The sequence below is a fragment of the Mobula birostris genome, chromosome 3 (assembly GCF_030028105.1).
Source record: "Mobula birostris isolate sMobBir1 chromosome 3, sMobBir1.hap1, whole genome shotgun sequence".
Lineage (NCBI taxonomy): Eukaryota > Metazoa > Chordata > Chondrichthyes > Myliobatiformes > Myliobatidae > Mobula > Mobula birostris.
In genome coordinates this window covers 189,184,035-189,208,729 of record NC_092372.1, presented here as the reverse complement: position 1 = coordinate 189,208,729, position 24,695 = coordinate 189,184,035, and the positions used below count along the sequence as shown (strand labels likewise).

The 24,695-nt window shown below is 43.1% G+C and overlaps 1 protein-coding gene across 1 annotated transcript in view; it reads right to left on the bottom strand.

The window, feature by feature from the left end:
- Nucleotides 1-24,695, bottom strand: part of myo3a (myosin IIIA) — a 391,513-nt gene that overhangs the window by 99,325 nt on the left and 267,493 nt on the right. The window contains exons 25-27 of the mRNA XM_072254428.1: nt 18,223-18,428; nt 14,807-14,918; nt 484-646 (exon numbers count right to left, since the gene is read on the bottom strand). Coding sequence (XP_072110529.1) covers nt 484-646; nt 14,807-14,918; nt 18,223-18,428 — 481 coding nt within the window. The remainder of the gene's footprint in view (nt 1-483; nt 647-14,806; nt 14,919-18,222; nt 18,429-24,695) is intronic.

The window sequence follows — 24,695 nt, the reverse complement described above, 5'->3', positions numbered from 1 at the left end:
CCAGCCCGAAACGTCAACTGTATCTGTTCCTATAGATGTTGCCTGGCCTGCTGCGCTCACCAGCATTTTTTGTGTGTGTTGTTCAATATGAACACAGCTTTTATGTCTTACATTGTACTGCTGCCACAAAACAGATTTCACAACCTATGTCAACAACAATAAATCTAATTTTGATTCTGATTCTTATCTAGGCTGGGTTCAACCCCTTTTCTTTGCCAGTTTCCCAAAAAACTCAATTCCTCAGACCTGAACCTTTCCTGATTTGACCCTAAAAGAAGAGAGACAGGTGCATTAACATCTTCTAAAAGATACATGGATAGGAAGTGTTAGGGACATTGGCCAAGTGTGGGCAAATGGAACTTGTTTAGATGGGAATCTTGGTTGGGCATGGATCAGTTGGGCTATAGGGTTTGTTTCTGCTCTGTATGATTCTATGACTCAGTATTTTGAATACCAGTAAAATGGGCAAAGAGAAGGTTTTACCTGACTGAATGGCAACTGCACTCTGCTGCCTCTTGTCTTGCAACCTTCTGTACCTTTTAGCTCCAAGCCAGCCTTTCACATAGGCCTGCATGAGAACTACACGATCCTGCAGCTCCTTTACCATGAGGTTTAGCTGTTCCACATGGTAGTATTTAAGAAACACCTGAGAGCAAAGAACAAGATGGTGACTAAGTTTCAAAAATTATCGGGATTGAAAAAAAAGATTTTAAAATGCTAATTTAATGGAAAGGTACTTGTCAACTGCAACTTTAAGTTCTGCATTCTGTTATTGATTTTCCCTTGTACCACATCAATGTACTTACGTTTTGAAATTATCTCTGTGACTTGGTAGATGTGCCAAAATAAACTAATTATCAATTACATTGAAGTACAGTAGGTGATCCAAAGAATTGCAATGAAGGTATGCTTTCAGTGTCGGAAAACTTTTAACTAATTGAACTGAGCTCTTAATTCCAGTTTTATTTAGTTCTTGCCTCTTTATGTTCTCCCACATCACAGACTAACTAGTAGCATTGGTGTTGAAATAGCACTTGAGCAATTAAAATAGACTCTGCCCAAAAAGGGTTTACCTGAATTCCCTTAAACTCCCAGCAGCAGAAGCAGTAATGTGGACAAGACTGAACATCACTATCTGCATAATAGCTCCGTGGAGCAGATTGTCAGCTCATTATAAAATCAAAGATATCTCTTTGTTAAAATTAAATGACTGGAATGAAAATCAAGGGGATTTTATAGAAATGGTGAATCTGTTCCACTTGGCCACTGCCTAGTGAAATTAAAAATTACTCCCAATATGTTTGTTATTTGCCGTCGCAATTAAAAAAACAATTGAAATGGTATCTCATGATCCTTTCTAATTGTGGAGGTAATCAAATATATTTTGTAAAGGCAAGACGCCTTCAAATTGATGCCGGCCGGTGAGTTACAAAACCTGGATTTGACCATAACATGTATCTAGGAAAATGATCCAGTGCATGTTTCTGAGATACCGCTTTACTACATTTGTCCGCCCCTTTAGGGGAAATCATGGCCTAATTAAGGACAGCCAGCATGGCTTCATGCAGGGCAAGTCGTGTCTTACAAGCTTGCTTGAGCTTTTGGATGAGGTGACAGGATGACTGATGAAGGTAGGCTTGTGGATGTTGCCCACATGGATGAATTGTCCAGGTGGTTTCAGAACTGGCTTGCCCCTGGAAGTCAGATGGTCGTTGTCGAAGAGACATATCCTAACTGGAAGCCTGTGATTAGTGGTGTTCCCCAGGGATCTCTGCTGTTTATGAGGTATATAAATCACCTGGATGAAAAGATAGGTGGAGGTGGGTTAGTAAGTGTACAGATGATATAAAGATTGGTGGTGTTGTTGATAGTGTAGAAGACTGGCAAAGAATACGGTGGGATAAAGATCAGTTGTAGATAAAAGCAAAGAAAAGGCAAAAGAAGTTTAACCAGGCCAAATGTGAAGTGTTTCACCTTGGTAAGTCAAATGTAAAGAGACAGGATACTGTCAAGGGCAAGACCATTAACAGTGTTGATGAGCAGAGGGATCTTGGAATCCAAGTTCATAGCTCCCTGAAAATGGCTACACAAGTTGAAAGGGTGGTTATGAAGGTGTATGGCATGCTTGCTTTTATTAGTTTAGGCACTGAGTTCAAAATCCAGGAAGTTGTGTTGCAGCTTTAAAAATTTCTAGTTAGGCCACATCTGGAGCATTGCATACAGTTCTGGTCGCCTCATTATAGGAAGGATATTGATGCTTTGGAGAGGGTGCAGTAGAGGTTTACCAGGATGTTGTCTGGATGTGAAGACATGTGTTTTAATGGAAGATTGGACAAAGTTGGGTTGTTTTCCTTGGAGCAGTGGAGGCTGAGGGGAGATCTGAGGTTTTAAAGGATATTCAAGGCATAGAGAGATAAACAGCATCCCTGGGTTGAAATGTCTATTACCAGAGGACATGCATTTAAGGTGAGAGGGAGGTAGTTTCCAAGGAGATGTAAGGTGCAAGTTTTTTACACAGAGAATGATGGGTGCCTAGAATGCACTGCCAGTGGTGTGGCTATTGCAGAATCAGAAACGGAATCAGAACTAGGTTTAATATCACTGGCATATATCATGAAATTTGTTGTCCTTGTGCCAGCTGTACAGTGCATTTTTTAATTATAGAAAAAAATGTGAATTACAGTAAGAATACATGTATACATTAAATAGTTAAATTCAATTAGTGCAAAAAATCAAAATAAAAAAGTAGTCAGGTAGTGCTTATAGATCCAATGTCCATTCAGAAATCAGATGGCAGAGGAGAAGAAGCTGTTCCTGAATCGTTGAGTGTGCACCTTCAGGCTTTTGTACCTCCTTCCTGATGATAGCAAAGAGAACAAGACATGACCTGGGTGATGAGGGTACTTAATGATGGATGCCATTCTTTTGAGGCACTGCTCCTTGAAGATGTCTTGGATGCTGGTGAGGCTATTGCCCATTTTGGAGCTAACTGAGTTTAAAACTCTCTGCAGCTTATTTCAATCCTGTGCAGTAGCCCCCAATCCCATACCAGCCTGTTAGATTGCTCTCCACTGTACATCTGTAGAAATTTGCATGCGTCTTCAGTGACAGACTAAATCTCCTCAAACTCCTAATGAAATATAGCCACTGCCGTACCTGCTTTGTACCTGCATTGATATGTTGGGTCCAGGAGAGATATTGACTCCTAGGAACGTGAAATTACTCACTCTTTCCATTTCTGTTCCCCCTATGTGTGTTCCTTCATCTTACCCTTTCTGAAGTCCACAATTAGTTCCGTGGTCTTACTGACATTGAGTGAAATGCTTTGCTGCGACACCACACAACTATCTGAACTATCTTGCTCCTGTATGCCTTCTTGTCACCATCTGAAATTCTGCCAACAACAGTTGTGTTGTCAAAAATTTATAGATGGCATTTGAGCATTAGGGACTTTTAAGGGATGTTTAGATAGGCACATGAATGTGAGAACATGGAAGGATATGGACATTGTGTAGGCAGAAGAGATTAGTTTAGTTGGCTATTTGATTACTAATCTAATTGATTCAGCAAAACATTGTGGGCCAAAGGGCCTGTTCCTGTCTTGTACTGTTCTATATTCTATCTACGTTGCTTTGTGATCTTTGGGATTATTACCCAACATGAAAGCTCTTGTATTAGATTAGATTAGATTCAACTTTATTGTCATTGTGCCGAGTACAGATACAAAGCCAATGAAATTCAGTTAGCATCTAACCAGAAATGCAAAGAATAGTGTTATTTACAAAATAACTGCGAATAAAAAGTAAGTTCTACAGCACACAAATACAAAAGTACTGAGACAGTCCAATATGGGTGCAATACTGCTTAGAGCTGTGATGTGAGGTTCAGCAGTGTCACAGCCTCAGGGAAGAAGCTCTTCCTGTGCCTGCTGGTGCGGGACCGGAGGCTCCTGTAGCGCCTACTGGATGGGAGGAGAATAAAAAGTCTATAGTTAGGGGGAGATGCATCCTTGATAATGCTTTTTGCCCTGCCCAGGCAGTGTTTATGGTAGATGTTCTCAATGGTAGGCAATTGGGTACCGATAATCCGCTGGGCAGTTTTCACCATGCACTGGAGTGCTTTGCAGTCTGATACGGGACAATTGCCATACCACATTGAGATGCAGTTGGTGAGTATGCTCGCAATGGTACAGTGGTAAAAGTCCTTCAGTATCCTGGGACAGAGGTGAGTTTCCTTGATGCTCCGCAGGAAATAAAGGCACTGTTGCACCTTTTTGATCAGGATGGAGGAGTTCTCAGGGACCAGATGAGATCATTGGAAATGTGGACACCAAGGAATTTGAAGCTTGATACACGCTCCACAACAGCTCTGTTGATGTAGATGGGGATGTGAGTGTGGCTCCTAGCATGCCTGAAGTCCACAATGATCTCCCTGGTCTTCTGGGTGTTAAGGGCCAGGTTGTTGTCGGCACACCACGCGGCCAGGTGCTGGACCTCGTCCCTGTAGGCCATCTCGTCAGCCTCTCTGATCAGACCAACCACCGTGGTGTCGTCTGCGAACTTGATTACGGAGTTAGAACCACGTACAGGAACACAGTCATAGGTGAAAGGGAAGTACAGAAGAGGGCTCAACACACAGCCTTGAGGCACGGCAGTGTTCATATTATCTTACTCTATCTACAATCACATTGTCTATATGGTACCTTGATGATCACTAAAGTCTCCTCTCAGAGATGAGGCAAACAGCAAACAGATGGGGATGTGGTTCATCCTGATTTGGAACTGCTCTGGTTTGTCACCTCCATGAAAGATTACAATACACAGGACAGCCTGTAGTAACAAACTCTCTTTGTGGTTTCCAGTTTGTCTCTTTCTGAAACTTAAGGCTGAAGTCTAGGCTTTTAATTTTCATTGGAAGGAGATTTGCTCTGATCCTATCCCTACTTTACAATGCAATTCAAAAATAACTTCGGTAACACTTACTACTTATAGAGAACTGCAGTATATGATTTTTTTAAGGACAATAAGCCATTTGGGACTGAGACTGATTCTGGGAAGTTGGCAATGGGGATGAGGCGCAGAGGTGAGAGATATTTAGAAGTCTGATGAGGACCTGGCTTTGGAGGGGGTGGGGGGAATGTGCATATGATATCAGGTCAAGTCAGTGATGGGCGATGTTGAAATACGCAAAATCCTACAATCACACAGCTCATCTGGCTTTAACTTAGTTTGGCAGGATGATGGACATCACTAAAGAAATTCAAGAAGGAACAAAGCTGGGCATGGAAATTGGACAAAAATAGAAAGGGTTATAAATGGGCAGCAGAAACAAAGGGTCGCAATAATAGAAAAGTAAATTTCAATGTCAACATTGATGGTGATATATCTAAATGTTTGGAACTCTTGCAAAAATGCAGATGAATCAATGGCATAAATAAAATTTAATGGGAATGATCAAACTGGCATTAAGAAATTATAGGAACTGGGAGATTAAAATTCAAGCATATTTGATCCTGAGGAAGAATAGGCACAAAGGAATAGGAGGTGTCAGAGTCTTCTTCTTCTTCTTCAGTTGTCCATCAAAATCTAATGAGGATGTCCACTCCTTTAACAGTGAGATCTTTGATGACTATACAGTCCTATCCTGGACCCACAAGCTCTGTTGCAGGTGGGACATGTATATGTAGTAGAGGTGGCAACCATGGCTGCATTTCCCCTGGCTCTCTTCTGTTGTCTTCTGGTTGGTTGTTCTTTCCATCTCCAGAATACGGACCCCGTCCCTACACAGCTGTCGCCAAGTGGTACGGTCAGCAGCAACATCCTCCAGGTCCTTGGGTCTGATCTTGCACTTCCTTAAAGCATTCTTCATCTGATCCTTATAGTGATTCTTCGGCCTTCCAGCTGAGGGTCGTCCATGATGTAGCTGGCCGTATAACACTCTGCGGGGTAGCCGACATGGGGGCATCCTTATCACGTGCCCCAGCCACTGCAGCTGACCTTGGGCGATCATGGCCTCAATACTCTTGCAGTTGGTCTTTACAAGTATTTCAGTGTGAGGCACCCGCTCATGCCAGGTAATGAGCCACGTAACTCCCAGCATGCGTTGGAGGCAGCTTATGTGGAAGCGCTCCAAGGACTTGATGTGACGGCTGTAGGTTACCCAAGCTTCACAGCTGTAAAGGAGGGTGGTGACATAGACCGCTTGGTATACGGCGACCTTTGTGGAGGAACGAAGGCTCCTGTTCTGAAAGGCTCTACGTCGAAGTCTCCCAAAGGCAGCTGATGCCTGTTTAATGCGGCTCTGGATGTCGTTGTCAATGCCGCTATCCTCAGAGAGAATGCTCCCCAGATATTTGAAAGGCGGCACTACTGACAGCTTTTCATCACCAACAGTGAAGGCAGGTAGAGTGGGTGGGACACTGGTACTCCATTGGCAAACCACTTCTGTCTTGGTGGTATTGACAGTCAGCCCCATACTGCTGTATGCTTTCACCACCACAGCAAGGACAGTCTGAAGATCCTCCGGAGTATGGGCCATTAGAGCACAGTTGTCTGCATACTGCAGCTCCAGGATCCACTCTCTATGGAGTTTGGTGGTTGTGTGGAGCCTCCTGATGTCAAAGAGGTTGCCATCTAATCTGACATCCGCTGCTGTCTTCAATCTCGTTGTGGAGAAGCTTGGTAACACACAAGAGGAAGATGTTAAAGAGCACTGGCGCTAGTACACACCCCTGCCTCACCCCTGTGCGTACAAGGAAGGGCTTTGACTCTTGTCCTCCTATGGTCACCCAAGCAGTCATCCCATCGTGGAAATGGCGGAGGATGTTAACAAATTTATTGGAACAGCCAAACCTAAGGAGGACATCCCATATGAGCTCTCTTTGCACAGTGTCAAATGCTTTGGAGAGGTCGACAAAGGCCATAAACAGGTCCTGATGTTGCTCCCGGCATTTTTCCTGAAGCTGCCGGGCTGTAAAGATCATGTCGATCGTGCTCCTGTTCTTCCTAAATCCACACTGCGATTCAGGCAGCATTGACTCAGTGATGTTGCTTATGAGTTTCTGAAGCATGGACCTTTCCAGCAACAGAAAGGAGTGATATGCCCCTACTATTGCCACAGATGGCCTTGTCACCCTTGTTCTTATAAGTGACAACGATGTTTGCATTTCTCCATTGCCGTGGGATGTTCTCATCAGTCCAGGCCTTGGTGATGTACTGGTAGAGGGTGCGCACACACATGTACCTTCCGTTCTTCAGTAACTCAGCAGGGATATTGTCAGTGCCAGGGGACTTGTTGTTCTCAAGGGAATGGACAGCTGATAGAACCTCCTGGAAGGTTGGTGGTAGACTGAGGTCGTGGATAGGAGGAAGTTCAGACAGTTTGTCCAGGATGGTGGGGTCTGCATCAGAGTCCTGATTAAGCACGGTGTTAAAGTGCTCAGCCCACCTCAGCAGAATGGTATTCTGATTCTTCAGAAGTGTTAGACCATCTGCTGTTTTCAGGGGAGTAACACATTGATTTATTGGGCCATAGATGGTTTTGGCAGCATCATAAAAATTATGCATGTCATTATTATCGGCAAAGGACTGGATTTCATGTGCCTTTTCAGTCCACCACTCATTTTGTATGGTCCGTATTGTCTTTTGCACTTTCCTCTGAGCCGCCTGAAAAAATGCTGTCTGTTGCTGGTGGGTGATGGGCTGTCTAAAGTTGCCCGGTGTGCTTTGTGCATGTTCTTAAGCAAGATGTGGATGGTGTCTGAGTTATCATCAAACCAGTCTTGGTGGTTCCTGCTCTTATGGCCGATGGATTGGGCTGCTGCCTCATAGAGCGCAGATCTGATGTAGGTCCACTGTTGTTCCATGGTATTTTCTGAGCTCAGACAAGGTTCCAACTCCCTTAGTTTCTCAGCTAGGATGCGTCGAAACTCACTTCTTGCTTCTGTGTTTCTCAGGCGTTTGCAATTCAACCGCTTTTTATTGTTTTTTTGCAGTCGCAAGGGAGGACACACTTTCATATGCAGCTTGGCCACAATCATACGGTGGTCAGTCCAGCAGTCTGCACCTCTCATGGCACGGGTGATAAGAACATCCTTGATGTCACTACGTCTCACAATGATGAAGTCAATCATGTGCCAATGCTTAGAGCCAGGGTTCATCCACGAGGTCTTTTATTTTGCCTTCTGCTGGAAGATGGTGTTGGTTATGGTAAGGTTATGCTCAGAACAAAGAGTAAGTAGCCTCATGCCATTTACATTCACTTTGCCAGTACCATGACTGCCTAGCACTCCACTCCATATCCTGTTGTTCTGTCCCACCCTAGTATTGAAGTCCCCAAGCAAAAGGTTCTTATCATTCTTAGGGATCCAGCAAAGGGCTTCATCCGATGTCTGATAAAAGCATTCCTTACAACACCTTACAGTACCTGTAACCTGGGTTCAATTCCCAGCATTGCCTGTAAACTTTACAGAGTTTGTACGTTCTCCCCGTGACAGCATTGTTTTTTTCCCACTGTTCAAAGATGCACTGGTTGGTAGTTTAACTGGTCATTGTAAAATGCCCCATGATCAGGCTAGAATTAAATCGGGCTGTTGTTGGGTGGCGGGGCCTGAAAGGCTAGAAGGGCCTACTCCATGCTGTATCGTATTAAATAAATTAAATTACAGCGGGGTTCAGGTTTGAGGACAAGAAGTATCCATCAGTTTTGGACTTTCGCTTTTTTTTTGGTCTATGCAAGATTAGATCATGGATATAAATTTACAGCAGGCTTGTAAACATTCAGTCTCAGGGGCCAATCCAGAGCATCCATCGTAAAGGAACCCCACCAACCAGACCATGATCTCTTCTCACTGCTGCCATCAGAAAGAAGGTACAGGAGCCTCAGGACCCACACCACAAGGTTCAGGAAAAGACACAACCAACAGATTCTTGAACCAAGGGGGATAATTTCACTCACCCCATCAGTGAAGCTGTTCCCACAACCCATAGATTCACTTTTAAGGATTCTTCACCTCATGTTTTTGATATTTATTGCTTATTAATATTATTGCATTTTTATTTTTTCTCAACTCAAGCTGGAAAAATTAAAGGTACAGACATAGCTAAGCACACTCATTTCTCAATTGCTAGGAACTTTAAGACTACTCTGGAGGTGCCTAGTATTGTGCTCTCTTGAGATTTACATAAATCTTGCTGAGTAGACATAATTGTTTAATGCTATCATGTAGTGACTTTGGGATGACATCAGTTGTTGATATTACTACTGGGACAATGTATATACCGGGTTTATGTTCCATAGTATTTCAATTTCCTCTTTTAATTCAGCATATTTCTGGTGTTCTTCACTTACTGACTTCTGTATGTTATATCTGTTTGGAATGGCTATATCTATTAAGTAATCTTTTTTTCCTTGCTAGCATGTAATGTTACATCTTGACAGTTATTATTAACAGTCCTATCTGTAAATGGTTTTGACAGCATTGTAAAAATTATCCATGTCATTATTATCGGAAAAGGACTGGATTTCATGTGCCTTTTCAGTCCGCCACTCATTTTGTATGGCCTGTATTGCCTTTTGCACTTTCCTCCGAGCTGCCTGATGCTGGTGGATGAAGGGTTGTCTAAAGTTGCCCGGTGTGCTTTATGCATGTCCTTAAGCAAGTTGTGGATGGTGTCTGAGTTATCGTCAAACCAGTCTTGGTGGTTCCTGTTCTTATGGCCGATGGATTGGGCTGCTGCTTCATAGAACGCAGAGCTGATATAAGTCCACTGTTGTTCCATGGTATTTTCTGAGCTCAGACAAGGTACCAGCTCCCTTAGTTTCTCAGCTAGGATGCGTCGAAACTCACTTCTTGCTTCTGTGTTTCTCAGGTGGTTGCAATTTAGCTGCTTTTTATTGGATTTTTGCAGCCGCAAGGGGGGACGCATTTTCATATGGAGCTTGGCCACAATCATACGGTGGTCAGTCCACACTCTGCACCTCTCATGGCACGGGTGATAAGAACATCTTTGATGTCACTACATCTCACAATGATGAAGTCGATCATGTGCCAATGCTTAGAGCCAGGGTTCATCCACGGGGTCTTATATTTTGCCTTCTGTTGGAGGATGGTATTGGTTATGGTAAGGTTATGCTCAGAACAAAGAGTAAGTAGCCTCATGGCATCTGCATTCACCTTGCCAATACCATGCCTACCTAGCACTCCACTCCTTATCCTGCTGTTCTGTCCCACCCTAGTATTGAAGTCCCCAAGCAAAAGGATTTTATCGTGCTTAGGGATCTGGCAAAAAGCTTCATCCAATGTCTGATAAAAGCCTTCCTTGGCCTCATTCTCAGATGGCAAATTTGGTGCATAGGCACTGAGAAGCGTGGCATAACATTTCTTTGCCGGGGGATATGGAGGATGCCATATGAGCCCAGGAGAGTCCTTACAGTCCATGTTGCCAGTTTTAGGTTGTATTGTTTCTTATTTCGACCGCAGTGGTGGAATAACCCGATAGGCGCAGTAACTTATCCAGGTGAGTGATTGAATGGGCAATTTTTAGGCCACCTTTTCTAGGCCCTTCCCCAATTGAGGTGAGCAGTGCGGTCCCTAAATAGGGCTGCTCAGTCGCACAGGGGCCTGCTGAAAACAGCTGCCACTCAGTCCCAGCTGCTAGCGACCAAATACCCTGTGCCGCTGCCATGCAGGGTTCTGACTAGAAGCTCCCAGTCCATTCATACCTGCTCCCATTGCCAGACGCCCCATCGCTGTCAGACTTCAACTATATGTAAGGTCCAGGTATTGTTCACCGTGGTCAGAGGTGGAGACCTGCGCAAGGAAGATTTTAAAGTGCCACAGGGGGTGCACCATCCCCAGTAGCACTATCTTCACCATGATGAGGTAAATCCCGGTGGCAAAGGTGATCCCAGGACAACTGGTCCCACATCTTGGCTGCAGGAGGCTGCTGAGTCCTTAGTCTGTTAAGGCCCACCTATTGCGCACCACCAGCACATTGCTTTTCTGTCAGGGTGTGCTCCCTTAGCCTTGTCTCAACAGACTTACCACAAGGCAGTGAGGCTATTTGCCCATAGCTGGGACAGTAGTTGATGGGTGCCAGGGCATGTCCACACAGTGGTGGGCCTGCATGCCACGTTTCTGGGGCCCACTGTTGCTCTGAGATCCCCTGTAGTTTAGCCTGGGACCGTAAGATACCCAGTTTCTGTGTGTGGCCCCGAGGAGGCAGATGGCAGAGTAGTATGGTGATAACATGTGATCTTCAGCTTGACAAAATATGATGTAGAATTTGAATCTATTTGGGTCAAACTAAGAAACAGCAAAGTGCAGAAAACATTTGTAGGAATTATACACAGGTCCCCATATGTCAGTTGTGAAATTAGATAAAGTACAAAACTGGAAATCATGATGCATATAATGGGCTAATAAGTCACTGAGAGCTAACATGCCAGGCTAGAGCAAAAGTTGATTAGAGGGCTTAAGGCAAATGAACCCTTAGGCACAAGTGATCATAATATGATCAAATTCATCCTGAAATTTGAGGAGAAGGGAAAGTCAGATGCATCAATATCATAGTGGAGTAAAGTAAATTACAGAGGCTTGAGGGAGGAGTTGGCCTCAGTTGAAGAACACAGGCAGGGACGGTGGCAGAACAGCCATGACTGGAATTTCTGGAAGCAGTTTGGAAGGCACAGAATATATACATCTCAAAGAGGAAGTATTCTAAAAGAAGGCACAACTGTGGCTAACAAGAGAAATGAAAGTCAATATAAAAGACAAAGAGAGGTCATTTAACAGAACAAAAATTATTGGGAAGTTAGAAAATTCAGAAGCTTTTAAAAACCAACAGAAGGCAACTAAAAAGTTGTTAAGAAGGTAAAGCTGGAATATTAAAATAAGCCAGCCAATAATATTAAAGAGGATACCAAAAGTTTCTTCAGATACATAAAGTGTAAAAGAGAGGCGAGAGTGGATATTGGACTGCTGGAAAATGATGCTGGAGAGGTAGTAATGGGGGACAAGGAAAAAGCAGATGAACTATATAAGTATTTTGCATCAGTCTTCACTGTGGAAGACACTAGCAGTATGGTGAAAGTTCCAGGCGTCAAGGGTCATGAAGTATGTGAAGCCACCATAATTGAAGGTTCTTGGGAAGCTGAAAGATCTGAAGGTAGATAAGTCACCTGGGCCAGATGGTGTACACTCCAAGGTTCAGAAAAAGGTGGCTGAAGAGATCATGGAGACATTAGGAATGATCTTTCAAGAATCACTAGATTCTGGAATGGTTCCGGAAGACTAGATAATTACAAATGCCATTCCACTATTCAAGAAGGCAGAGAGGCAGAAAAAAGGAAACTTTAGGTCAGTTAGTCTGACCTCTGTGGTTAGGAAGATGTTGGAGTCGATTATTAAGGATGAGCTGTCAGGGTACTTGGAGGCACGTCAGCATGGTTTCCTCAAGGGAAACCTGTTGGAATTCTTTGAAGAAATAACAAACAGAATAGACAAAAGAAAATTGGTTGCTGTTGTGTACTTGGATTTTCAGAAGGCCTTTGACAAGGTGCCACACATGAGGCTGCTTAACAAGCTACGAGCCCATGGTATTACAGGAAAGATTCTACCATGGATAAAGTAGTGGTTGATTGGCAGGAGGCAAAGAATGGGAATAAAGCTTTTCCTGGTTGGCTGCCAGTGACAAGTGGTGTTCCACAGTGGTCTGTGTTGGGACCAATTCTTTTTACGTTATATGTGAATGAATTAGAGATAGGTGGAGGGACAGATAGTTTTGAGGAAGTAGAGAAGCTACAGAAGGACTTAGACAGAGAATGGGAAAGAAATGGCAGATGGAATACAGGGTTGGGAAGTGTATGGTCATGCACTTTGGTAGAAGACGTGCAAGGTTTGACTATTTATTAAATGGAGAGAAAATACAAAATACTGAGGTGCAAATGGACGTGCAGATTCCCTGAAGGTTAATTTGTAGGTTGCGTCTGTGGTGAGGAAGGCAAATGCAGTGTTAGTATTCATTTCAAGAGGACTAGAATATAAAAGCAAGGATGTAATGTCGAGACTTAATAAAGCACTGGTGAGGCCTCACTTGGAGTATTGTGAGCAATTCTGGGCCCCTTATCTTAGAAAGGATGTGCTGAAACTGGAGAGAGTTCGAGAGAGGTTCACAAAAATGATTCCAGGATTGAATGGCTTGTCATATGAAGAATGTTTGATAGCTCCGGGCCTGTATTCTTTAGAATTCAGAAGAATGAGGGGTGATCTCAGGGTTGTAAATAGTGGCACAAATACTTTTCAAGGCACACTTTGAAAATAAATTTACTTTGAACTTTGAACCTTGAATGGGTTGTCTTGAAGTAGGAAATATGGTCATAAAATAAAAATTAGTTCACCTACGACAGGGATGAGAGGAAATTTGGACATTGACAGGCTGGTGAATCATTGAATTTCTTTCTCTTACAGATGTGAAGTCTCAGTGGTTGAGGCAGAGATTGATGGATTTTTTATATTAAATAAATTAAGGGACTATAGGTTTAATACTGTAAAGTGGCACTGAGGCTAATGATCATCCATAATCATATTGATTGGTGGAACAGGAACTATATCATCTGATAATCTACCCTGTTACACTTTAAGCAACACACATCAAAGTTACTGGTGAATGCAGCAGGCCAGGCAGCATCTCTAGGAAGAGGTACAGTCGACGTTTCAGGCCGAGACCCTTCGGCAGGACTAACTGAAGGAAGAGCTAGTAAGAGATTTGAAAGTGGGAGGGGGAGGGGGAGATCCAAAATGATAGGAGAAGACAGGAGGGGGAGGGATGGATCCAAGAGCTGGACAGGTGATTGGCAAAAGGGATATGAGAGGATCATGGGACAGGAGGCCCAGGGAGAAGGAAAGGGGTTGGGGGAGCCAAGAGATTGGCAAGGGGTATAGTCAGAGGGACAGAGGGAGAAAAAGGAGAGTGAGAGAAAGAATGTGTGTATATAAATAAATAGCGGATGGGGTAGGAGGGGGAGGTGGGGCATTAGCGGAAGTTCGAGAAGTCAATGTTCATGCCATCAGGTTGGAGGCTACCCAGACGGAATATAAGGTGTTGTTCCTCCAACCTGAGTGTGGCCTCATCTTTACAGTAGAGGAGGCCGTGGATAGACATGTCAGAATGGAAATGGGATGTGGAATTAAAATGTGTGGCCACTGGGAGATCCTGCTTTCTCTGGCGGACAGAGCGTAGGTGTTCAGCAAAACGGTCTCCCAGTCTGTATCGGGACTCACCAATATATAGGAGGCCACATCGGGAGTATCGGATGTAGTATATCACCCCAGCCGACTCATAGGTGAAGTGTTGACTCACCTGGAAGGACTGTCTAGGGCCCTGAATGGTGGTAACGGAGGAAGTGTAAGGGCATGTATAGTGTAGTGGTTATCACGTTTGCTTTACACGCAAAGGTCTCCAGTTCAATCCTGAACAGAAACACTCTTTAGGCTCCTGGATTTAGGAAGCATGTGATCTCAAAGATCCCGTGAACTTTTACGTTCGTATTTACATTTATAGAATTCCTCCTATTACACTTTATTCTGGGTTGTTATTGTACTACCTCAATGTAATAATTTGATCTGTATAAACAGTATGCATTACAAGCTTATCTGTATATTTGTGTGACAAAATAAACTAATATCAGTACCAAATGGTCTATTTCTGGTTTTGCTTCTATGTTCTTATAATTGAAGACATTTGAGTCAAAAATTATGCATGCATCAGAATAAATAGGCAGAAAATAGTATGAATGGATCACCTACTTTGGTCTTCCCTAGGACCCAGTTAGTAAGTTTAACCTTTTTCAAAATGGCAATGCATATCTCAGGATTTACTGGAGGTTCTTCAGTTGACTTGAATGCAAGAAGGTAGTATCTGTAAACAAGCAGAATGAACAGCAAACAGAAATACCGTACATCTGCAAATTTTAGATCAGAGTTCAGAACTAATTCTACCAAATCACAATTGATCTTGGAAATTTCCCATCCATAAATATAAAGGGAAGGAATGTTGCAGGAAACAAGCTGGGTCAGAGTGTTGCCCTGAAGCCATGACACTGTGCTTAAGGTTGCATATATGATTATTAAGGGATTGGACACACTAGAGGCAGGAGACATGTTCCCGATGTTGGGGGAGTCCAGAACCAGGGGCCACAGTTTAAGAATAAGGGGTAGACAATTTAAAACGGAGTTGAGGAAAAACTTTTTCACACAAAGGATTGTGGTTCTGTGGAATGCTCTACCTCAGAAGGCAGTGGAGGCCAATTCTCTGTATTCTTTCAAAAAAGAATAAGAGAGAGCTCTTAAAGATAGTGGAGTGAAGGGATATGGGGAGAAGGCAGGAAAAGGGTACTGATTGTGGATGATCAGCCATGATCACAGTGAATGGTGGTGCTGGCTCGACGTGCTGAATGGTCTAATCCTGCACCTATTGTCTATTGTCTATTGTTGCCTGCTCATGTATTCTGTCTGCCATATACTGGGCTGGGTTATAGATGCAGCATTCCTCTTCCACTCAATCATGCCAGGTATATGACTGTATTCCACTTAATTCTCATCTACTGCTTCCATACCATTCAAAAACAAGTCAAGCTACACAGAGGAAAAAAGTTTGAGCTCCTTGACGATATCCCGAACTTAGTGCTAAGATGCTCCCAACCGCGACAGCTTCCGGTATTTAGACTCTCTAACTCTCCGGAGTATGGAGAGCTGACGTGCCCCCTTTAAATGTTCAGGATGGTCCTGCTAATTGGTAATCATGTTTTGGGTGCCAAGAATTGAGTAGTTAAGGAACACCTGAACTGAGGTTCGGTGCTCAATTGTAAGCCTACTAGTGATTTTGTCTAGCATTCGTTTTGTGCTCAGATCTCTAAATTAAAACTTATCTGCACCAGTCCTTTAGCCCCAGCACAATCAGCCCTACCACCACCCAGGTTTATCCAGTGGGATCTGGGATCAGCCATGATGGCATGGCGGAGCAGACTCAATGGGCTGAATGACCTAATTCTGCTCCTATGTCTTACATTCCTGTCAAGGGGGAACAGGTCTTCATGGTTAGCGGACCTTTGGACTCGCATACTGTTCTGGGTGTTCAGCAATACCTCATGGACTGGGAAGGATTTGGTCCTGAGGAGAGGCGTTTGGTGCCTGAAAGAGACATCTTGGATCCGCCTCTCATCCATGATTACCACCACCGCTTCCCTGAGCAGCCAGGGCCATCAGGAGTCGGCCGTGGGGAGGGGTCCTGATACAAAATGCTCACAGCTTCTGGGATTTAGATACTCTCACTCTCCGGAGTACGGCTAGCTGGTGTGGCCCCTTTAAAGTTCAGGATGGTCCTGCTAATTGGTAATCATGTTTTGAGTGCCAAGAATTGAGTATTTAAGGAGCTGCTGAACTGAGGTTTGGTGCTCAATCGCAAGTGTACTAGTGATACAGTCTGGAGTTTGTTTTGTGCTCGGATCCAGTTTGATACCACGTCTCAATCCTTGCTTCGGGTACACCCCAGCAGCTGGGTCCAAACCATCCTTGTGAAGGACCCTCGTCACACTTAGGAGATGACTGGGAAGCACCTCATGGCAATTTCTCAGGCCAATTAACTTCAATTGTTTCCTCAATGACCTTTGTGCTGTAGGAGGTCAGATGTGAGGATGTTTGCTGATGCTTACACAGCGTACATTTCCAATTGACAATCTTCAGCAAAGGAAGCAGTTTGCACCTTTGTGCATTAAGATCCAGACATTTAGGCATGTGCTGCTATCTGGCAAATAACAGACTTGACAAAATTCATTATTCCCAGTAAGAGATATTCTAAACACCTACCTTTGACATTCAGTGGCATAACCATCACTTAGCCCCTTACCATCACCATCTTAGTTGTTGCCATAGAATAAGAAGACAACTGAAGCAGCCAGATGAATAAATAGCATGTACAAAGGTGCACCAGAGGCTGAATACCATGACCACTTTGACCACTTCACACTAGAATGGATTATTTTTTGTTCTGATTATGATTCATTCTTGTAAAATTCATGTTTAATGTATGCTTAGTTTATGCTTGTTTTGTGAATGTTGTGTCTTTCATCTATGTGTCTATGATGCTGCTGCAAGTAAGTTTTTACATATATTTGTGTGTACGACAATAAACTCAACTTTAACTTTGACAAAGGCTTCAGATTTCTGAATCCTTAATATCTTTTGTCTCTATTGGCACCATCTTTTTGTAATGCTCTGGTTTACATTTTACTGTTATGCTGTAGATATTTCAATTAGCAGTTCTGTAAGAACAGTCTGTTATGCGTTCAGCCTGTCTGGGTTATTGTTGAAGATAAGGGATGATGTGGAATATGTGTCATCCAATTAGCAGGAGGTTTTTCTTGGTGAGGGACAATAAGATTGATCTTGTGTTTTTGTTCGACTGCAGATGAAGAGAGAAGATGCTGGGGAGAACCGGTTGTAGTGTACGATCCGGTGGGAGACCCGTTTGTTCGAGGTGGATTGTGAGCAACGTTCGGAAGGTGGTGTGAGCTTTCACGTTGACCGAGGACCCAGCGCGTGAGTGACAGAGACGTTCAAGATGAGCTCCAACGTGTGCACATTTGACTGTTTAATTAGAATGGGCCCTTTTCTTTTTGTTATTCCTTACTAACTCTTTGGTTAGGAATGATAAATATAATTCCTTTAATCGTATGCAGTCCACTGTCTGTTATTGCATGGCGTTAATTCGTAACAGGGTGGCAAATGGCAGCATCCACACAAACTAGGGTTTGGGGAGGGAGAGCCGTCTCAATCTCACGGGTTTGCTGGGATAGGAGAGTGTTTTCCCTCGATTTATGCAGCCAAGGAAAGCAGTGTGTTTCATTTTCTTTTCTTGATGACATAGGTGGGCTCTTGCTTGGTATATGGAATTGTTCTAAAAACCTAAATAAGCTGGGTCAAGTGATGTAGAAGCCACAGGGAGAAATGCCACCTCCATTGCCATGGGATGTTCTCAGAAAAAGATTTGATGTATCAAATTGCTTATGAAAACTAGGTTTCAAGCAATAAGTGAAGCTTTAACCAGAATAAAACACAGAAATGTGTCAGACATGTCAATCACATCCGGACTAGCTTCCTCATGCCAGTGTTTTAGCTGTCGCCTGGTTCTGCTGACATTTAGGTCACAGAGTTGCATTGCTTACCTCTCAATGAAATTTGCAAAGAGAATGCGGTGTGAAAATCCTTGTGTACGGATTCGGGCGGTTTCCAGAACACCCGTGTATCGGAGCTGCACCAACACCTTTTCTTGATCAAACTTTTTGGCCTGGCAATCGTTGTTTGGTTTGATGCAACGCACAAAATGAGGCAACCCACTCACCATCTTGGAGAGGAGATCCATGAGCGAATACTGAAATTCAGACAGACATCAGCCACAGGACCAGTGCAACATATGTAAACTTTTTGTTTCACAATCACTTTTACTGAGAATTTTGATTTTACTTAATCAAAAGGCATCGCAGGGTCCCTTACCTTCAACCCAATGGACAGGCAGAGAGACTAAATGCCATTTCAAAAAATGCTCCTCTGATAATCCAGCATTTACTAATATCAGCATCAAAGTATTAACTCTGATTGTGTGCTGGAGCCCTGGGTTAAAAGCTCACTAATGTCAGTGTAAGACTGCTACCACTGAATCTCGACTGCCAACCATCATAAAACACACTTTCAGATTGCAGATTCTCCTCAATATACTCTAACTTTGTTTTTATCTAAAGTTAGATGAATGTATAGATTCGTTAAATGTAATAATAATACAGTAGGTATTGTTTTGTAGGTTGAAGTACTGAGAAGATTGGCTTTAGAAATCATTAACTAGAAATAGCAGTTCCATTTTTAGTGTGTGATTATTAATTAGATCATTAGGCTTGCTTAGGATGCTTTGAGAGTGAAAAAAAAAGAAACGTGAATTGCAAACTTATGCTGTACTTTTATAAACTGGTGACACAGGGATATGTGATGCCTAGGGAGATGACAGATTAGCTATGATGGCAATGCTTACAAGGTATCAATACAGAGGTATTTCACTGCATATTTTGATGTTTCTATGTACACATGACAAATAAGGTTAAATTTGCTCTTTACAGACACATGAACTGGGAGAGAGGGACTAAGTACCATGTGTGGGCAGAGGAGCTTAGTTTAGATCGTCATCATGGTCAGTTCAGACACTATGGGCAGAAGGGCTGTTCCTGTGCTGTATTGTTCTATGTTCTAGATCAGACAAGCCATACTGGTAATCATCCAGAATGTAACAGACTATCAGAGACTTGGTTTTGTGCAATGAGAAAGTTAAAAAATAACATTTCTGCTGTGAGTAGCCCTTCAGAGAAGAGTGACCATAATATGATAGGATGGAGAATAAATGTGACCATAATTTGATAAGGAGAGAATAAAGAGATACAATAGACAATAGACAATAGGTGCAGAAGTAGACCATTCGGCCCTTCGAGCCTGCACCGCCATTCTGAGATCATGGCTGATCATCTACTATCAATACCCGGTTCCTGCCTTGTCCCCATAACCCTTGATTCCCCTGTCCATAAGATACCTATCTAGCTCCTTCTTGAAAGCATCCAGAGAATTGGCCTCCACTGCCTTCTGAGGCAGCGTGTTCCAAACTTCCACAACTCTCTGGGAGAAGAAGTTCCTCCTCAACTCTGTCCTAAATGACCTACCCCTTATTCTTAAACCATGCCCTCTGGTACTGGACTCTCCCAGCATCTGGAACATATTTCCTGCCTCTATCTTGTCCAATCCCTTAATAATCTTGTATGTTTCAATCAGATCCCCCCTCAATCTCCTTAATTCCAGCATGTACAAGCCCAGTCTCTCTAACCTTTCAGCGTAAGACAGTCCGGACATCCCAGGAATTAACCTAGTGAACCTACGCTGCACAAGGGGTGTCATGATGGGTTAGGGGTTAGTGTGATGCTAATATAGCTTGGGTCATCAGAGTTCCGAGTTCAATTCCAGTGCTGCCTGTAAGGATTTTGTACGTTCTCCCCGTCAATGCATAGGTTTCCTCCAGGTAGTCCGGTTTCCTTCCACAGTACAAAGACCATAAAACCATTAGACACAGGAAAATTAGGCCGTTTTGCCCATTCAGTCTGCTCCACCATTCCATCATGACTGATTTATTATTCCCCTCAAACTCATTCTCCTCCTTTCTCCCAGTAATTTTGACGCCCTGACTAATCAAGAACTTATCAACCTCTGCTTTAAATATACTCAATGACGTGACCTCCAGACCCGTAAGTGACAATGAATTCCACAGATACACCAACCTCTTGCTAAAGAAATTCCACCTCACCTCTGTTCTAAATGGACACTCCTCTATTCTGAGGCTGTGCCCTCTAGACCTAGACTCCTCCACTAAGGAAACATTCTCTGCACATCCACTCTATCTAGGCCTTTCAATTATCAATAAGTTTCAATGAGATCCCCCTTCATTCTTCTAAACTCCAGCAAGTATAGTCCTAAGTCCATCAAACTCTCCTCATATGTTAACCATTTCACTCCCAGAATCACTCATAAGAACCTCCACTGGACCCTCTCTAACGCCAGCACACTTTTCTTAGATAAGGGACCCAAAAACTCCTCAATACTCCACGTGTAGTCTGACCAATGGCTTAAAAAAAGCCACAGCATTACATCCTTGCTCTTGTATTCTAGTTCTCTTAAAATGAATGCTAACACTGAATTTGCCTTTCTTACCACCAACTTAAACTGCAAGTTAGCCTTTCGAGAATCCAGCACAAGGACTCCCAGCTACCTTTGTACCACTGATTTTTTAATTCTCTCCCCATGTAAAAAATAGTCCTTGCCTTTATTCCTTCCACCAAAGTGTATGACCATTGACTTCCCTATACTCCATCTGCCACTTCTTTGCCCATTCCGTCTAAATCCTTCTGCGGACTCCCTGCAGACACTGCATGTCCCTCCACACATTTTTGTATTGTCTGCAAACTTGACCACAAAGACATCAATTCCATTATTGAAATCATTGACCTATAACTTGAAAAGGAGCAGTTCCGATACTGACCCATGTGGAACACCGTTAGTTATCGGTAGCAAACCATAATACACTCCCTTTATTCACACTCTTTGTGCCCTGCCAGTTAGCTGATTTTCAAAGTTCAATATAATTTGTTATCAAAGTGCATATATGGCACCATATACAAGTCTGTGATTCATCTTCTTGCAGGCAATCACAGTAAGTACAAGAAACATGACAGAATCAATGAAAGTCCACGCCCAACAGGACGGAGGACAGACAACAACCAAAGTGCAAAAAAAACCCTCCAATCTGTGCAAATACAAAAAAGAAGAGAGAAAAAACCAATAATAATGATAAATAAATAAGCAATAAATACCAAGAACATGAGATGAAGAGTCCTTCAAAATGAGTCCAAAGGATGTGGCAACAGTTCAGTGATGTGGCAAGTGAGGTTGAGTGAAGTTATACCCTCTGATTCAAGAACCTGATGGTTGAGGGGTAATAATTTTTCCCATATGTGGTGGTATAGATCCTAAGGCTTCTATACCTTCTTCTTGATGGCAGCAGTGGAGAAGAGAGCATGGCCTGTATGGTGGGGGTCCTTGAAAATGGATGCTTGCTTTCTTGTGACAGTGCTCCATGTAGATATGCACAATGGTGAGGAATGCTTTACCTGGAATGGACTGGGCCACACTGACTAATTTTTGTAGACTTTTCCAACAAGGGCATTGATGCTTCCATACCAGGCTGTAATACAGCAGTCAATATACCCTCCATCACACACTATTAGATTAGATTAGATTAGATTATGACGACACTCAGTCCTCGTTTATTGTCATTTAGAAATGCATACAATAAAAAAAAGATACAATGTTCCTCTGGTATATCACAGAAACACAGGGATAGACCAAGACTAAAACTGACAGAAACCACATAATTATAACATATAGTTACAACAGTGCAAAGCAATACAGTAATTTGATAAGAACAGACCATGGGCACAGTAAAAAAAAGTCTCAAAGTCCCAATAGCCTCAACATCTCATGCAGACTGTGGAAGGGAGAAACTCTCCCTGCCATGAGCTTCCAGCGCCGCAAACTTGCCGATGCAGCATCCGGGAAGCACCCGACCACAGTCCGACTCTGAGTCCGTCCAAAAACTTCGAGCCTCCGACCGGCCCTCTGACACCGAGCACCGAGCACCATCTCTGCCGAGCGCTTCGACCCCAGCCCCGGCCGCCAAGCAACAGGCAAAGCCAAGGATCCAGGGCCTTCCCCTCTGGAGATTTTGGATCACACAGTAGCAGCGGCAGCGATAAAGGCATTTCAGTAGTTTCACCAGATGTTCCTCTGTGCTCTCACGTCTGCCTCCATCAAATCAGAATTGTGTACGGCCTCCTACTTGACAGATTACAGATATTCATCACCAGAGAGGCTGCGCGCTGCTATAGAGGTTTGTCAAAGTTTTAGATGACTTGCCAAATTTTCACAAACTTCTAAGAAAGTAGAGGTGCTGCCATGCTTTCTTTGTAATTGCACTCGGCCCGGGACAGATCCTCCGAAATGATAACACTGAAGAATATAAAGGTGCTGACCCTATCCACTTCAGATCCTCTGATAAGAATGGGGTCTTGGACCTCCAGTTTCCACCTCCTGAAATCAGCTCCTTGCGGCACCACTCATCTAGATTTTAAATCTCGCTCCTATATGCTGATTCATCACCACCTTTGACTTGACCAACAACAGTGGTGTTATCAGCAAATTCAAATGTGGCATTGCAGCTGTATTTAGCCTCACAGTCATAAGTGTAACGTGAGTAGAATAGAGGGCTAAGCACACAGCCTTGTGGTGTACCTGTGCTGATGGAGATCATGGAGGAGATGTTGCCAATCTGAACTGATGAGTTTGTAAGTGAGGAACGTAAGGATCCAGTTGCACAAGAAGATATTGATCTCTAAGATTTGAAGCTTGCTGATTAGTTTTGAGGGGATGATATTACTGAATGCCAAGCTGTAGTCAACAAAGAGCATCCTGATGTATGCAGCTTCACTGTCCAGATGTTCCGGAGTTGAGAGAAGAGACAATGAAATGGCATCTGCTGTTGACCTGTTATGATAGTTGGCAAATTGGAGCAGATACAGGCCACTTCTCAGGCAGGAGTTGATACGTTTCAGCAGCAACCTTATAAAGCAATTCATCGCAGTGGATGTAAGTCCTACTGGACAATAATCAATGAGGCAGGTTAACATCTGTTTCTTGGGTATCATTATAACTGAAGTCTGCATGAAGCAGGTAGGTGGATCTTCTCTTCATGCTAGCATATTTCCTGTAATTCCATGGACTCTTATCTTGTTAAGCAGCCTCATGTACTGCACCTTGTCAAAGGCTGTCTGAAAATCTAAGTAAAACCATCCACTGACTCTCCTTTGTGACCTTGCCTGTTATTTCCTTGAAGAACTCCAACAGTATTGTCAAATAATATTTCCCCTAAAGAAAACCATGCTGACTTTGGCATATTTTATTATGTGCCTCCAAGTACCCCGGAACTTCATCCTTAATAGTGGACTCCAATGTCTTCCAAACCATTGCCTCCCTCCCTTCTTGAAAAGTGGAGTGACATATGCAATTTTCCAGTCCTCTGGAACCATTCTAGAATCTACAGATCTTTGCAAGATCATTGCTAAAGCCTCCACAATCTCTTCAGCTACCTCCTTTAGAACTCAGGGGTGTAGTCCATCTGTTCCAGTTGACTTAGCTACATTCAGACGTTTCATCTTTCTAAGTATCTTCTTGTTATTAATAGCAGCTACACTCACTTCTGCCCCTTGACTCTCGATTTTCTGGCACATTGACATACAGTGAAGGTGGATGCGAAAAACTTATTAACTTCATCTGCCATTTCTTTGACCCCATTACTACTTCTCCAGTGTCATTTTCCAGTAGTCCAATATCAACTCTCACCATTCTTTTTTTCTTTATATACCTGAAAAAAGCTTTTGGTATCCCTCATTATATTATGGACTAGCTTAACTTCATATTTCATCTTCTCTCCCTATAGCTTTTTAGTGCCTTATGTTAGTTTTTTAAATCTTTCAAATCCTCTAACTTCCAATGATTTTTTTTTCTCTATTATATGCCCTCTCTTTTGCTTTTATGTTGTCTTTGACTTCCCTTTTCAGCCATGGTTTCCTTATCCTCCCTTTAGAATACCTCTTCATCTTTGGGATGTATCTATCCTGTGCTTTCCAAATTGCCCACAGAAACACCAACTATTGTGATTTTGCCATCATCCCAGCTAGTGTACCCTTTCAATCAACTATGGCCAGCTCCCCCCTCATGCCTCCATAGTTCCTTTTGCTCCACTGTAACATTATAATATTGATACATCTGACTTTATCTTCTTCCTCCCAAACTGCAAGGTGAACTCTATCATTTTATGTTCACTGACTGCTTAACCTTATGTTTCCTAAACAAATCCTGCTCATTACACAACACGCATTCCAGAATTGCTTTTTCCCTAGTGTGTTCAACCACAAGCTGCTCTTAAAAGCCATTTTATAGGCACTCTACAGATGCCCTCTTTGGGATTCAGCACCAATCTGATTGTCCCAATCTACCT